At 43.9% G+C, this 16652-nt stretch overlaps 1 protein-coding gene across 3 annotated transcripts in view; it reads right to left on the bottom strand.

Annotated features, from left to right (window-relative positions):
- The window catches only part of TGFBR3 (transforming growth factor beta receptor 3), a 175825-nt gene that overhangs the window by 33074 nt on the left and 126099 nt on the right, over positions 1-16652 (bottom strand). For 2 of the 3 annotated variants that reach the window (XM_044432265.1, XM_044432266.1), the window contains exons 8-12: positions 9650-9839; positions 8697-9007; positions 7138-7290; positions 3956-4090; positions 2316-2486 (exon numbers count right to left, since the gene is read on the bottom strand). In XM_044432265.1, the coding sequence (XP_044288200.1) occupies positions 2316-2486; positions 3956-4090; positions 7138-7290; positions 8697-9007; positions 9650-9839 (960 nt within the window). The remainder of the gene's footprint in view (positions 1-2315; positions 2487-3955; positions 4091-7137; positions 7291-8696; positions 9008-9649; positions 9840-16652) is intronic. The other variant, XM_044432267.1, reaches the window with a different exon arrangement.

The following is a 16652-nucleotide window of genomic DNA, read 5'->3' on the forward strand; positions in this document are numbered from 1 at the left end:
CAGCCTTCCTTAACAGAGTGTTTCACAGCCTGGGAGCAGCCATGAAGTTTCATAATATTCTTAATCTGGAAAACTGTGAACAGATGTAGAACCTCCCACTTCTTTCCAAGGAAATTTGATACATAGATTTCGAAATCTGAGAGTTTTAGCCTGCAATGATTTTACCAGAGGGTGAGCCTGATGGAACTCAATGGCACTTACTTCTGAGCAAACATGCTTAGGCCTGCACCGTGTAACACCCAGCAGATGTTAACCTTTCTTTGCTTATCTCCTTCAAAGCACAGATCATCAACTATGAGAATCAAAAATTTATTTACACCAAGTTATTTTTAAAGCTTGGAGTTTTCATAAGTTTTCTAGCAAGAGCCTGAAGACTGTGTGATATTAAGAAAGCAGAGTTACTTGGAATGGAGTAATTAAATAAAGAACTGTTATCTATACTTCCATCTTTCATAGAGAGGCAATTCTGAAGAAAATGTTACTCGCTGATTTTTGTTTTGCATATAGCTGGTAAAGAACTTCTGCTCTTAAAAATGGCTTATTCTTATATTATTTGATTATTGCCTTTTCACTTGTTTTTCTCTGTCCCCACTAATTTTTTTCAAAGTCTTTGCTCCCTCTAACATGGGGAATGAGAGGAAAATATACACAAAACTATTTTGATACCTCAGGCTATTGATTTAAAAAAATCTCAAAATAAATTTAAAATGCCTCAGTAAATGTTATGATGCCAGGAATCCTGAAGTTGAGATCCACAGGCATGGGGATCAACCAAGAAGGAAAACAGTAATGCTAGAAGTGCTTTGAAAAATCAAGAAATTGAGAGCTCTAGCAGATTATGTCATGGGCTATTTATCAACTAAGAGACTAGCATTTTGAAAACAAAAAATAATAATTCATGTCACTAGAGGATGGGGAACAGATGTCAGGCACAGATAAATATTTTCCAGTGTGTCAGAAGGGAAAAAAAAACCAAGCTTGTGCCAGGACAGGTGATGAAAAAATAGAACATCTGTCCAAAGAACAAATAATGGGGCCAGATGGAAATGTAGAGCCAGTGGATTCATCCCAGAGGGCAAAAAGGAATGACAGCTCTTTTTTAATTGCAAAAACAAATCTACTTAAAAGGCCCAGTTTATCTGAAGCATTTCAGTTTTGCTTCAGTTTCTCAACGGAGGGAATATTCCATACAAGTTCTCTGCTGCATTGGCACTGTGCACTTCCCTGCTCTGTTGTGCAACGAGACAGCCGAGACCCAGCAAACCCTGGGTAGACCGCGGGCTGGGAAAACACCCACTCCAGCTGCCAATGCCATGCTACAAACCAGCACTGCTGGTTCGCAATCCTGATTCAAACAGGTGCTTCGGAGGGGGGAACAGGACACCATACGCATGCGGCTCTTTGTCAAGAGCTGTCGCTGCTGCTTCTACAATCATGCCCAAGGACCCAAGGAGTGATGCAGTAGTCACCAAGTGCCCTACATGCTGCCGAGTTGTGGATCATGCTCTTAGTGGGAAAGGAAGCTATGAACAGAAATGGTCCTGGTAGCTAGAAATCAGGCATGTACATAAATACTGGAAGTGCACATGAACTCATGCACAAATGCTGGAACACTAGGAATAGTTTCTGGTCAACACTGTTGGTATACTCAACTTGGATGGTTTAAAGAGGAAATTAGAGAAATTTAAGGAGGGCACAGCTTGCTTTTGTTGTTTTAATTCTTTTTTTTTAAACCTCAGTCTTGTTGCTGAGCACCATTTTTGGTGGAGAGGTAGGATACAGACCAAACAAATAAATAAAATAGATAAGTGTGTGTGCTTGTGTGCATACACTCACACACCTGTCTCAATCCAGTCTTATCTAAGGCAGAAAAGGGGAGAGAGAAACATGAACAATAGGTTATTATTTCCAGAGCTCTGAAATGGAATGGGAGGTGGAATTAAGCCTTATTGCTAAATGAATGAATGAATGAATGCTTATTCTTTGCTGGCAGCAGTTCCTACTAATGGGATTGTGTTTCCCCAAAGCCTCAACAGTCTGTGATGACTGTTGTCTGACTGAGGATTTAATGTGCGGGATACACATATTTGTGTTAGGCTTGCCCATGCCAACAGTATTCTTTGGTCTCCACCACAAACGGATCCTCTTCCTCATGATCTCCACAGCTTCCCCTTTCAGAAACCACAAGAGGATGCATCTTTTTGCCTGAGGTATTCAGGAAGTACCAGCTTAGGACAGACAAGAACAGACTAAGCTGAGCTTCCATGTTCCTGGAGAACACTGCACTGATTTCTACTTCCATAAGACTTTGTTACCTCAACAAAAATCTGGTCATTCTCTCCAATGGAGAAGAAACCTTGAGTTGGGGTACTGAAGAGGGCCGTCTCATAAAGTTCCATGCCAAAAGTCACATTGCCGATGTGTGTTTCAGATGGCCAGTGGACAGGAGACTGAGGAGCTCTGGGTTGATGGAACGTGCAGTTGAACTGGGACAAGCGAAACAAGACAAATTAACTTCAGGACCAAAAGGGAGAGGAAAAAGGTCATCATCATCACTGGTGGGACAACAGGGATTGCATTCTACCTCTTGGTATTATCAGTCTGGTACAACCTATTTTTAGCTCAATCTTGTAAAAAATACAGTTCACAGTAATGAGATAATAACAGATCATGACACATTTTGTTTGTATACACAGAAATAATTGATGGGTTCAGAGAAGGAATCAGGTTCTGGACCCTTCAGTCACTCCATTACTTCACTCAGACCTGATTTACCCCCTCCCCCACCCACCCACCCACCCACCCACACACACACACACATCTGACTTGTCCATCTAGCTTTGCCCATGGCTGGTTGCCCAGCTGTCATCCCCTCCCAGCAATCTTCCTGCATCAAGAAAACCACTCCATCTGCCCCACACAGCAAAGAAGAAAGCTATGGTAGTGCTTCTTCCCATTCTTAGCCCACCAATGAGCAGATTAGGAAAGGATGGGGCAAAGCAAAAAGAGCCCTTAGCTAACAATAATTGGCAGTGGGTTATGAAGCTGCACTTTGGCAGGTACTTAGTGGCAAATATCCACAGAACTTTCTAGTTCACCAGTAACAATTTTGTTCGGTTTTTTTAAAGAGACAGAATATGTGCTAAGTATGCTCCACAGCAAAACTGGGGTTTATGGGGTTTAGTTCACATGGTCTAGGCTACTTTCACTTTCCCAGATTTGGATAACACAGAGGCATAATGGTCCTCTCTTTAAAAAAATGCAGTTCCTATGGAAGAGGCCCCCTCAATTATTTACCCTCTTCCAAACAAGTTCCCAGAGCTTTGGGGGGACTCTTGGAAGCCCCAACTGTTCCCTCGTTTTCGCAGTTTAGTCCAAATAGATGGATAGTACCTTGGAAACTGGTAAAGCTTCAGGGAAACTCTGGATGGATGTGCAAGGTTTGTAGTTAAAAGTGACAAACCTGCTTCCCCTCATGGGGTTTTCCCCAAGTTTGGAAGTCTTTGCCCTTGCTGGGAAAGCCAGTCACCCACTAGCCCTTTAGCCAGAGCAGCAAGCCTTTCTGCCAGTTTTGCCAAGGGCTCTCTAATTCTTTTGGCTTGATCACATCTTCAGATGTGACCATGCGTTCAGACACACAAGAAGCTGCAGTAGATTTATTAAGCCCTACTACAATGCTTGGCAAGTTGGGAGGCCCTGCAGTATAAGCTACCCTGCAGAAAGAGCCCTGGGTTCAGGTAGCATCCTATCCTAAACCACTGTGGCTTATAAAGCACTATGGCATAACTTGCTGCCTGAACCCAGTCAAAGACTGCATTGGCATCAGTGAGAAAAATTGCTTTGCTGTGCATCAGTAGGCTGGCTTATCTTAGATGTGGGTAATAAAGGTTCCAGTGAGGAATCATTGCACCAGTGCATTTTCTTTACAGTCAGGCAACAGGCAATGGATACACACCACCACAATTTCAGGCCGATTGGAAATGTCTGTTTCATCAGTGTCTCCAGGGAATCCATTATCCCCCGATTCCATGTCTTCATAATCCATCCCCCATCCGCTGGCTTCAATTGGTGATGACAGCTGAATAACAATCTTTAACGAAGAAGAAGAAACACTAATACATTATTTTCTGTGAAGGCTATTTTGGTACTAGTTCTATAGCACTTATCACACAAAGTCAGAAATATGCGCCCAGAATAGTTACTGATGGGGAAAATGGAATGCCACCAGAGCAGCCCTAGACTGATTACTATTTACCCCATTTTACCCAGCCTTTTGAAAGTGGCTTCTTCCATTATATTCTCATAGCCATCCTGTGAAGGGAATTAGGCTGCAACAGTAGCTGCATTTATCTATAATGCTTGGCCACAACATAACTCTAGTTTGCTAAACAAGCCAGCAAAACAATCCAGGCTTTCTAGCTGGTTCATTCAGCAATTGCCTGGAGTTTATTTTAAACCATTATCCTTTATTTGTTAGAAGATTTCTTGCAACAACAAGCTGGGTACTTGGCAAACTAAAACTGAATTCTAGGCAGGGAGAGTATGCGAATTTGAGCTCTTTCCATTTATGTATGTAACCTTAAACAATGTACTCTACAGAAGATAACTTTGTTAAGGTTACCAGTGACTTCTGTAACAGAGGACTTGAAACCTTCTGTTCACCTAAGCACATCACCCTGGCATTAACTTGTTTCCAAACCCGTAGTTGATCAACAGAGTTACCATATAGGAGTAGAAAAAACAGTCTGGGTATTGGTTTGCAGCAGACTATTGGCCTACTGCTGCTTCTGGTAAAGCTGAATATTCAGCATTCTTAAAAAATAATCACTCACCGGAATGGACTTGAAATGCATTCTGTTTTTCAGGAATCAACACAAAATACAATGGGCAAAGAATTTTAACTTTGTGCTCATTTGGTCTCCTAAAAGTGGTCTTTTTTTAAAAAGGGATGATTATGATTACCCTTCTTGCTTCATTTTTTTTCTCTTGACTACTGTCTATGCAACTGCACTCCCCTTACTGTAACTATTGGGGTTTTTTTTTAGTTCCCCTACAATAATCCTGCATTAAACTGTGTTAGACCATCTTCTGCCTGATTTTTGTATGCAAGCATTCCATGTATATTCTGCCCCTCTGCATTTCCTATTTATTTATTTAATTTCTATAAGACCCAATAGCCGAAGCTCTCTGGGCACAAGAGAGCACATTTAACCCCCACCCCACAAAAAAAGCTACAATGTATAAAAGCATATTAAAGCGTCATTAAAAGTGTATAATACAAAATACACAAAATTTAAAACCACATAAAGCTTTTCTTTAACTCAATTTCATCCTTGTTTGCCCAGATGAGTGATAGTTGTTCTCCAAAGGGGTACTGTAATGTATTAGTCTTTTGTTGTTTTTAGGCATTTTTCTATCAGCTTTGATGAAACTGGCTGGAGCTTTGATACTCAAAAATACCTTTGTTTCTCAAGTAAGAGGTAATTACTGGCAAATTTTGGGTTAACCCAGCATTAGAGATGGAGGGCCAGCTGCTGAGTGGAGATCCAGATGTGTATCTTTCCACTGCCTGTTGATCCATGGTTTGGGTTGGGTACATCTCTGGATTAATAACCAGAAGGTCTGGCCAATAAAGGATTTTTGAAGGGTTTTTTTGTAGTTTTAAATATTTGAATCAAGCTATGTCTGATCGGGTTGCCTTAGCTATGTTTGAGTTGGAAAACAAGATCTTCTTTATTTGCCAAAACTGCCACTATGCACTGAAACTTCAGAGGCCAAGAGATGTCTCTGCCTGTTTACCTGAGCTGGCCAACATGTACTCACGATCACAGTGCAAATTTTAAGTGCTGAAGACAGAAATATTGGAAGTGACATATAAGTGTTTGCATAACTGCTTAGAAAATCAGAGCCTTCACCTGGGATTAAATTTCAATTCTAGACGTATCCTAACAATACTTTAAAACCTACTGAGCAAATCAAGATTGCCTTACTAGGTACCCACGAACATGCTTTTGTTTACTACAGGAATGCAGTTGAGAGCTGATGTACCAGGTTCAGACTCTAAACCGGTTTTTGACTGCAGCTGTTGCCTTTTTAAACCACCATTGCCCTGTGACTACCCAAATTCCATGATGATGATGATGATGATGATGATGATGACAGACAGACAGACAGACAGACAGACAGACAGACAGACAGCAAATGGATGAGGCAGGTTCCACAAGTATAGCCTGATGGAAGTAGGTGTTATGACAGACACAAGCTGCTGTTGCTGCTCCAAGTATTTTTGCCCTCTGTAGTTTATGCGGTGTACTTTGATACAATGCTTGATGTGACAAGGTGGTATTTTGTATTTCCCCACTCCTCTCTCTTATCCCTGATTGGTGGTAGGTACAAGGAGGCACACAAAATTATGCATTACATAGTGTAATAAACATTGCAAATTAAGAGGGGCAAAGAGATATGAAGTGCAACAGCTGGCATTCCTTGGAAAGCATATTCCAAGTATATTGGAAAGTATACCCTAGGCAGCACCAGATTTGACATCAGTGCAGAATTACAAATAACCATTCTCCTAGTCCTGAATTTCCTGTAGCCGGCTAGGTGGGAGGAAGCTGTATGTGCAGCTTCCTACATCATTCTCGCAGAAAAGGGGAAGCAGGCAGCCTGCTGGCCTTCCTAACACAGTTCTATCTGGGACAGACCTTGCTGCAGAGGTAGCAGTGTGTCACCTCCCTTCCATTACTGGAAGCATGAGAGAACCAGCTAGGCACACGGTGTGTGGGACAGATCCTGTCTCTTTGGAAGTCTGTGCAGTGGGCTGTCTCTTGCGTTACTCTAGGGTGGTGGTGGCTGGGAACATTGCAAGAATGCTGCTTCCAGAAGGGAGCACGGCATTAAAGAGGGTTGCGGTTTAAACACTAAACTGTCAAGACTTGCCTTTTCCCCTGCCCTGGTGGAGTAATGTTGATGATAGAAGATTGTGGGGAAAGGGTTGAGCGCCCTTCTGTGTGGCCCCAACTAACTACGGGTTGTTTAACTGACAGTTAATGTGTAAATCAGGTCAGTATCAGATAATGCCACATGATCCTCTTCCCCACAAAAAAACTCCAACCATTTTTCCTTTAAGAAACTCACAGAATTCAGATATACGATGTTATCCAAAGGGTAGAATATCCGTCGAGTCCCGCAGTCATGAAGCAATGATTCTAAAATAAAATGGGTCCTGTTTGCCTTAGCTCTGCATTTGGGATCCAGCAGGGAAAGTTGTGTCCCAATGTAGCCACTAGCCTAAGAGTAAGAACACAGTAAGAAACTTAGTGACCATCTTGTGTAATTCATTATCCAAGATTAACAGTGTTCTCGGGACCTGGGGTCTGAATGAAAGCTAGTAACCAGGCCAGGCAGGCCGGCAATCAATAAGGTAAATGAGGATGAGGAATTAAAGGGAGGCAAGAGCCTTCTCTACACATGCTATTGCTTAAGATCAGGACAATGGGGTAGAATCCTGAGGGGATACCATTCCATTATGGCGGGGGGGGGGGGGAGCCATCTATGTTGAAAAGACAAGCTCCCTGTCAGAAGAAGAGTTAGTAGAGCTAGCATTCCTGCCTACGCTCATTTTGTATTTGAGCCAGTTTTGTCTTATTTTTAAAGGTTGCAGAGCATTCAAAATGTTAGTGGCAGCCTGGAGTGGTAGAACCCATTCTACTGCCTCAGGACTCTACATTCTGCAGCATGCACAGAAAAGTCAGTCAAGGCAAGTTGCTCAAACTAATGACCCAGGCTGAAAGCAACAGCTTTATGGGCAAAAAGGGACCCTTTGGGTCCCTTGTGTCACCTGAGCCCTGATAAGCTGGTTGTTCTAATGCCATTCTCTGGCTACCTATGTAGAACTGCTGAAGTGCAGTTGAAAGCCGGCCAGCTGTTGCCTCCCATGACAGGCTAGCACAGGTTGCCAGAGTCTCACTGCCAAATACTTTGGTTTGGTACCCTGCAGTTGCTTCAAGAAAGAAAATAATGTCAATGCTGGGAGAAAGCATATGGTCTGTACTTTTCCACCAATTTTGCAGGTGGGGCAAAACAAGACAAGGACAAGAACTGGGGGTTGGCAAATTCTATTAATGGAGGCGCTTACTATTGTAAAAGGAAACAGCAGAGAGCTATCTGCCTTCATTTGCTTAACAATGCTTCTGGGAGTAATAAGAAGTGCCCATCTGTAGGAATGTCGGACTGACAATCCTCGACCACCATTTGAAGTGGTGGCATGGTGGCTATTCATGAAAAGCAAGTAGAAAACCTTTCCTTGCTTCTTATTGGCACTCTCCTGCCCACTCATAATTAATTGATCTTGTTCATCCCCTGAAATCACAAAAATGCAGCCCAGTCTTGTAGGGGGACAAAGTAGGGTCTCAACAATAGAATAAGTAAAATATGAAAGAAAAACAGTGGATAATTCAAGTTTTTAATTGTATTGAGAAACACATTTGACAACTATACCCACACTTTATGCATTGGACTGCAACCCATAGCTATTGGATGGCAACACGTAGGAAAAGGCAGGTATGAATTTGGTAAATGTAGACCCAACAGACTTAAAAGCTATCTTTATGTCAGTTCATTGTCCGTGGTTCATTCAACATTCAATGTATTCTTCCCTAATTTACTCAAATATGAAATTAAGGCATCATACTAACCTCCAGTGAGTCTTTTGCTACAGCTACAGTCATTGATGTGTCATCACATTTTACCGACAGGGCAACATCAACACTCCCCTGCACTTCTTCTGGTTCTGTGACTTTTGGAAGAAGTTGGTCAAAGCCATGATTGGCCATGATGGTGTCCATTGTATCAACTGATGGCAAGTTTCTCTCGTGATTGTCAGGACGGAAGTCAAAACGAACGCTGCCATCTAAGGGTGGCACTGGAACAGGGTGAGGGTTGGTGCCACGTAGCAGTTCCTTCAGCTCTGGTGGAAGGAGATGGTCTTCCTCATCATTCATTTCTTCTAGAGAAAGACAGGAATTCAGGAACATTAAGCTGCTCCCCTAATTTCTTTACGATTATGACTAACCCTTTATCCCATTATTTTTCTCTCTGAGTCTTCCCAGGCTGAAAGCCAGTGTGGTCTATTGGCAGACATGGAAACAGGAGTCCTGGATTCTAGTCCCCACTCAGCAATGAAGTTCACGGGTTTACTTTGAGCCAGTCACTGAAGTTGAGTCTAATCGACATCATACAGTTGCTGTTCTGATGGAAGTATAGAGGAAAAGAATCATGTATGACACCATGGACTCCTCCGAGCACAGTCAAGATACACATGTAGATGATGATGATGATGATCCCTTAAGGAGATTTATTTGCTTAGCCAGCAAATGTTGCAAAGGGAGATTGCAGCCTAGACACAAAAGTCACAGATGCCCTTAACATCCCTAGCAGAATACCACTGAACATTTTAAATGTTTTAAAAATGCAAGGTTAATCACTTTATCTTACTAATGTCGCATTCTACCTTGTGTGCCCAGAAGTAAAAATGAGTTTCTTTCACGAAAACTACCACTTGTCTGATGTGCCCAAGGCTCCTGTAAACTGGACCATTAAGACTTCAGGAAGGTTGTAGCATTTGATAGAAACCCATAGTCTTCCTTACCAATGTCTTCAAGCCGTAGATGAAACCTATTAGCAACAGGTGCTTTTGTATAGGAAATAACGGGATAGTAGCCATGGCCATAAGCCCACGTAATCAAAGTCTCGTGAGAAGATGGGATGTCCGGAATTATGGTTTTAGTCATCATCATGGAGCGTTCCGTTTCTTTTCCAAAGCCAACACTGTTTGCTGCCTGGGCAAAAAGGAGACAGAATGATTCTAAACAGGGATTTTCCTAGTCTTATAAAACTTTTAAAAAATCATGGAAATGCAGGTAATACATTTGATAGTCATAGGGGGCTGAAGTGCTGGAACTTTTAGATTAGCAGGGTTGATTACATCATCGGCCTCACTCCTTCTTTAGACTTGCCTTTTCCCCTCTGAATTTAGCTGAAATCCTCACTTTACCTGGGATGTAGATGCACCTCCCCAGCAATGATGTATTGTTAGAAACAATCTCCATTTATTTCACAAATCCCTGCTGCTGTAATCAAAAGTATTTTGTCACAGCTTGGTCTTCAATGGGCAATTAAGTTCTACCAGCTTTACAAAATACATCTCCTGTGGAGTTGAGAACCACTACAACTGGCTCTGTGATAGCATGTTTATAATAGACTGGAGAGAAAGAAGCTTCTAGAACATCTTGAACAGGTGGTTTCATGATGGTTGTGGATGTGCTGCATCCTCCCAATTTTTTTTAAAAAAATGCAATTCTCATTTTCTAGTAGTCCCTAGGGTCATCCCATGAGTGGTGGGGAGATAAAGGGAAGTTTACTTCCTCACATAGTGCATGGTTTAATTATGGAATTTGCTTCCATGAGATATAGCAACACCCTCCACACAGGTCCTGCCAGACAAACCTTGTGGAATTCTATGACAAGGTTTCGAGATGGCTAGATGGAGGGGATGCAGTGGATGTGGTTTACCTGGATTTCAGCAAGGCTTTTGACAAAGTGCCCCATGATATCCTGGTGGAGAAACTGAGGAGTTTTGGGATACACCAAAGCACTGTCCGGTGGATTACGGCCTGGCTGACTGACCGAAAGCAGAGGGTAACCATTAGTGGGGAATCATCAGGATGGTGGCCAGTGACAAGCGGGGTCCCCCAGGGCTCTATCCTAGGGCCGATCCTGTTTAATCTTTTCATAAATGACATGGAAGAAGGGGTGAACAGTCTGCTGATCAAATTCGCAGACGACACTAAAACTGGAGCAGTGGCCACAACTGAGGAGCAGGTACTCCAGATCCAAAAGGATCTGGACAGACTATGGAAGTGGGAAGGAGACAACAGGATGGCGTTCAATGTGGATAAGTGCAAGGCCTTGCACTTGGGGCATAGGAATAGGTGTCATAAGTACAGGTTAGGGGACAAGTGGCTGGAGAGCTGCACTTGTGAAAGGGACCTCAGGGTACTGGTTGACTGCAGGCTAAACATGAGTCAGCAGTGTGATGCGATGGTCAAGAGGGCGAACACCACCCTTGGTTGCATAGCCAGAAGTGTGGCTTCTAGATCGAGAGAGGTATTACTACCACTCTATATGACTCTGGTGCACCTACAACTGGAGTATTGTGCTCAGTTTTGGGCCCCTCATTACAGAAAGGATGGTGGCCAGTTTGCAGGGGATGGGGTATCAGGCGAGACTGAGGGAGCTGGGTCTCTTCAGCCTGGAGAAGAGGAGACTCAGAGGGGATATGTTGGTGACATACAGGTGAGGAGATGTCACATGGAGATGGGTAGAGACCTGTTCTCCCCTGCAGAGGAAGGCAGGACACACTCCAATGGAGCAAAGCTCAGGGAGCCAAGGTTCCATTTGGATGCCAGGAAGCACTTCCTGACAGTCAGGACCCCGAGGGTGTGGAATGGGCTTCCATGCGAGGTCACTGAGGCCCCATCGGTGCAGGTGTTCAAGAATAGGCTGGACATGCACATGGCGGGCATGTCGTGAGCGGAGCCGACTGGAGCAGAGGGTCATACTGGATGGCCCGAGAGACCCCTTCTGACTCGCTCTGTTTCTATGTTTCTATTTGGATGGCTTTAAAGGGAGATTGGAAAATGAATGGAACAAAAATGGCTATTAGTCCTGATGGCTAAATGCTGCCTCCAATAATAGGGGCAATATGCCTCTGTACCCTAGCTGCTGGGGAACCTGGATAGGAAGAGGTTGTGGTACTCATATCCTGCTTGTGAGAATCCATGCACAGCTGCTTTGGCCACTGTGTGAACAGAGTGCTGTATTAGACAGACCACTCATCTAGTCCAGCATAGCAACATGATACTTGTAATTGCTATATTGCTGCTCCTTGAAGAGCATGGATGGCTCCTCCTCGGCCCTGTGTGTGTGTGTGTGCACATTTACACAGGGGTGGGGACATATACACATGCATAAATAAGGATTAATACCATTGCCCACAGTTTTGGATTCTCTCGGAGGATGTGGTTTTAGAGACAGTCATGATAAAGCACTTCAGAATTTAGCACTGCACTCATGGAACTAGTCTTGCTATGGAGGCAAGTGTTTAAATGTTATGCACACCAAGAACAGAGTAATTTTGACCATCAACAACAAATATTTCAGGCTGAAGTAACAAGCTTTTTTCAAGCATACTTGCTCAGAAAGTTTTGTAAAAGCATTGGATGAACTGACTGAGATAGGAACTGGTGTTTGGCTGCAACTCCATGGAAAGCTTCAGTGTTGCTAAGAGTTTTACTAGCTTCATTTTAGTAAAGATATCTGTATGAGACTTGTGTAAATTGTCAATAAACAAAACCTGCAGTTATGTGGAAGGGCCAACCAAAACAGAGGAAGCAACGCATGAGTCACTATGCCCACAGGTGCCGCATTCCCATGTCAGTATTTCCCAGTGTACAGTAAACACTAATCGTACTGTGTGGGGTATGAAAATGGAAGTTCATATTTGCAAGGAAAAGATACCGTTTTATGTTTAAAAGATTCTGAAATCAGATCATGGGGCAAACCGTAAAATAAAGGGCACTCAAAAGGCAGTTCCTAATCCTTTGGAATGGAAAAACTCACATTGTTCTAAGACTTAAAGTTGGCACTGTAAATTCAGGGATGAGATAACAAAATGGAATCTTTCAAAATTCTTGCCTGAAAGGGCCCTTGGTTCTCTTATAGAACGTACCAAGTAATCTCGCTACCTCTCTCTGGCCCTCTGAATGCTTTGCTGCAGGTGGGATCGAAAGGGGCTTCATTAACAATGGGGGTATTGTTAGTGCGAGCAAATCCAATTGCGGGAGTGGGGAGTTCCCACTCCTGAGCTCTCCCAGCCCTTTCTGCTTCTGCCCAAATGATGCTTTCTTTGGTGGACTCAAATCTGGATCTAATTTTTTTACACATGTTTCAAATAACCAGGCAAGTTGGGACTGATTGAGATGGCAACAATCTCTAAATTTGCAGGATTTCCTGTTCTCTTTCTCTCTTTAATGTTAGATAGAACAGCTGAACAAATACATATTTTTTCAAACAATGATTGTCATAACTGGAACCACCCATTTTAAAGAACTGTTTACCTCTCTGCACATATATGCTTCTTTTTACATTCTTACACTTACATCATATTTGCACATTGTATCAAATAAAAATAAGCACGCAGATTTATTAGTGGTCAAATGCAGCTCACTTTGAAATGTCTATAGGATTCTGCTGTTTAAAAAAATACATCTCTCATTTGGTATTTTGTAGGTGGCCTTGCTGTAAACAAATATAGATAATAAAAAAGTAAGGTAGGTTGCTCACCTGTAACTGTTGTTCTTCGAGTGGCCTCATTCACACATATGGGTGCTGCGCCTGTGCAGTGCCAGTGGCCGGAAAGATTTAAAGCTTAACGGTTTGGGCGGGAACTCCGCACCCCTCCCCCGCACAGTATAAGAAGGCAGAGTGCCTGCCATTTCCTCAGTCTACTGGAGACCGATCGTTCCCCCCCCCCCCCCCGGCACGGGAGCATTAAGTATTGCAGGGAATCTGCTGAATACTAGGCATACACATACAAATAAATCCATACATTAAGAGAAAAAAAAAACATCTATGGATTCGCCATCAAAATAAATATGGTACCGTAGAAACCCAGTTACCGACACCGAGCGGGGCCAGCGGGTGGGTTGTGTGAATGCACAAATGGCCACTCAAAGAACGACAGTTACAGATGAGCAACCTGCCTTTCTTCGTCGTGGCCTCTGTGCATCACACATATGGGTGACTAGCAAGCTTACTGAACCCGGAGGAGGGGTGGTGTCGTCATTGGAGAACAGAAGAAAGGATTGCCCGACCAAAGGAGCAATCATGTCTGGCATGCACATCAAGGCGGTAATGTCTGGCAAAGGTGTAAGGAGTAGTCCAAGTGGTGGCCTTGCATATGTCTTGGATCGGAATGCCAGCAGAAAAAGCTGCTACTGCCCTCGTGGAGTGCCCTCTAGGCATGACAGGTAAGTCCAATTTAGCAAGCTGATATGCCAGTTCGATGGTCTGTACAATCCATTTCAAAAGTCTTTGGGATCCAATAGGAGAGCCCTTGTCATGGTCTGAGTACTTGATGAAAAGCCGGTTAGTTTTGCAAAAAGATTCTGTGCGAGATCAGTAAAAGGCAAGGCAATGATGAACATCAAGAGAGTGAAGCGATCGCTGTATCAGTGTAGTTGGAGTAGGGAAGAAGGCTGGTAAGATAATGTCTTGATTGATATGGAAAGGAGACACAACTTTCGGTAAGAATGCCGGATCGGTACGCAGGATGACCTTCTCCTTATGGAAGTTGAGATAAGGAGGGTCTATACGGAGTGCACAGAGCTCATTGGCCCTTCTAGTGAATGTGATAGCAACGAGAAAGGGAGTCTTCCAAGACAAGAGGCGTAACTCAGTAGTCACCAGGGGCTCAAGAGGAGGTCTGGTGAGTGCCTGCAAAATAACAGAGAGGCTCCAAGTAGGAATAATTGGTCTAACTGGTGGTTGTAGATTTTGCAGTCCTTTAAGGAATCGACAAATGAGGGTATGAGAGAATACTGAAGAACCTAACACATGGCCATGATAGTGGGAGATTCCAGCAGTGTAAACTTTGATAGATGAAGGTGTAAGTCCAGTCTGGTGTAGTGACAAGAGAAATTGAAGAATGTTTTCAATGGAGGCTGAGTGAGCAATAAAGCTATTAGATTCAGCAAAAGATGTAAAGCGCCTCCATTTTGCCGCGTAAGATCGGCGGGTCACAGGTCTTAGTGCAGACTGGAGAATGAACTGAATATCGGGATGTAGAGTACTCGGATCTGATGGAGCATTTGTCAGTATCGAGAGAGAATGAGGAGCAGTATCCGGAAAGTGTCAGGCCAGTGTCGGAGCCACTGAAGCTGCCAGTACCGAAGGAGCACCATGGTTCATCGAATGCGCCAGGCTGTCAGATTGAGTGAAGGAAGATCTGGGTGACAAACAGCCCCATTCTGTTGAGTGATCAGATGAGGTATGAGAGGCAGTCGTCAAAAGGTGTTGCTGGACAAACAGAGAAGAGTAGGGAACCATGGTTGGCGGGACCACCAGGGAGTGATGAGAATTCCCTGAGCATTGTCGTAAGTGATCTTGGCAAGGGTTCTCGTTATAAGTGGTATCGGGGGGAACACATAAAAGAACATGTTCATCCACGGTATCATTAGAGCATCTCCTTTCAAACCCGGGCCGATGCCTGCGCAGGAGCAGTAAATCTTGCACACCTTGTTTGTGTGAGTGGCGAACAGATCTATGTCTGGAGACCCCATGTCTGAAAGAGGTGATGGCAGGTTTGACGATCTAGTTCTCATTCGTGGGTCGTCGACATATGCCTGCTGAGTGTGTCCGCCTCCTCATTGTTGGTACTGGCTAGGTGAACGGCAAGGAGGGTAATCTCCCTCGGGCTACACGAGTCCCGCAGTTGCATAGCCAGGTGAGCCAGGGAGGCGGACTTCATTCTGCCTTGTTTGTTTATACAGAATACAGTCACAATGTTGTCAGAGGCAACCTGAACAATTTGCCCCTAAAGAGTGCCCTCGAATGACCGAAGGGCTTTGAAGACTGCCAGCAGTTCTAGGTAATTGATGTGTTTGGCGGTCTCTCAATAGTCCCAGGTGCCCTGATTACAGATTCCGGCACACAGGGCTCACCACCCGGTGAGGGAGGCATCGGTGAACAGAGTCAGAGTTGGGTGAGGCGGACAGAACAGAATGCCGACAGACAGATTGTTTTGTATAGTCCACCATGATAAGGTTTGGAGGACGGAGGTCGGAAGGCGGAGAAGCCACTGAGGTGAGTCTCGTTGGGGTTGGAAGATGCCATTGAACCACAGTTGAAGGGGCCTCATCCATAGTCTGGCATGCGGGACTACCGAGACTTTGGAGGCCATGTGACCGAGGAATTTCTGCACCAATAGCGCTGGAACAGTTCTGTCCATGTGGATTTGCTGGATGGATGCACAAAGGTTATCCTGTCATCCTTGTGGAAGGAAGGCTTTCGCTATCGTAGAGTCGAGATGGGCTCCGATGAAATCAATGATCTGTGAAGAAGCAAGGCATGATTTCTCGTGGTTAATACACAGTCCCAAATCATCCAAGAGGGTACAAGTAGTCTGAATTGATGATTGAAGGCCTTCTCTAGATGAGGAAACAATCAACCAGTCGTCCAAGTAAGGGTAAACTTGAATGCCCTGGAGCCAAAGATGCACACACACTGGGGCCATGCATTTTGTAAAGACCCGGGGAGCAGTAGCCAGTCCAAATGACAAAACGTTATATTCAAACAGGTCAGAACCGACCGTAAATCGAAGAAGACGCCTGTGAGACGGATGGATGGTAATATGAAAATAAGCATCTTTTAAGTCCAAAGAAGCAAACTAATCCTCTCTCCTGAGCAACAGAAGGATGTTTTGAAGGGTGGTCATCCGAAACTTCTTAGTTTTGATGAATTTGTTGTCACGTAGGTCCAGTATCGGACGAAGACCACCATCACGCTTAGGAACCATGAAATATCTCGAGTAG

The sequence above is a fragment of the Varanus komodoensis genome, unplaced genomic scaffold (assembly GCF_004798865.1).
Source record: "Varanus komodoensis strain SLA01 unplaced genomic scaffold, ASM479886v1 scaffold24, whole genome shotgun sequence".
NCBI lineage: Eukaryota > Metazoa > Chordata > Lepidosauria > Squamata > Varanidae > Varanus > Varanus komodoensis.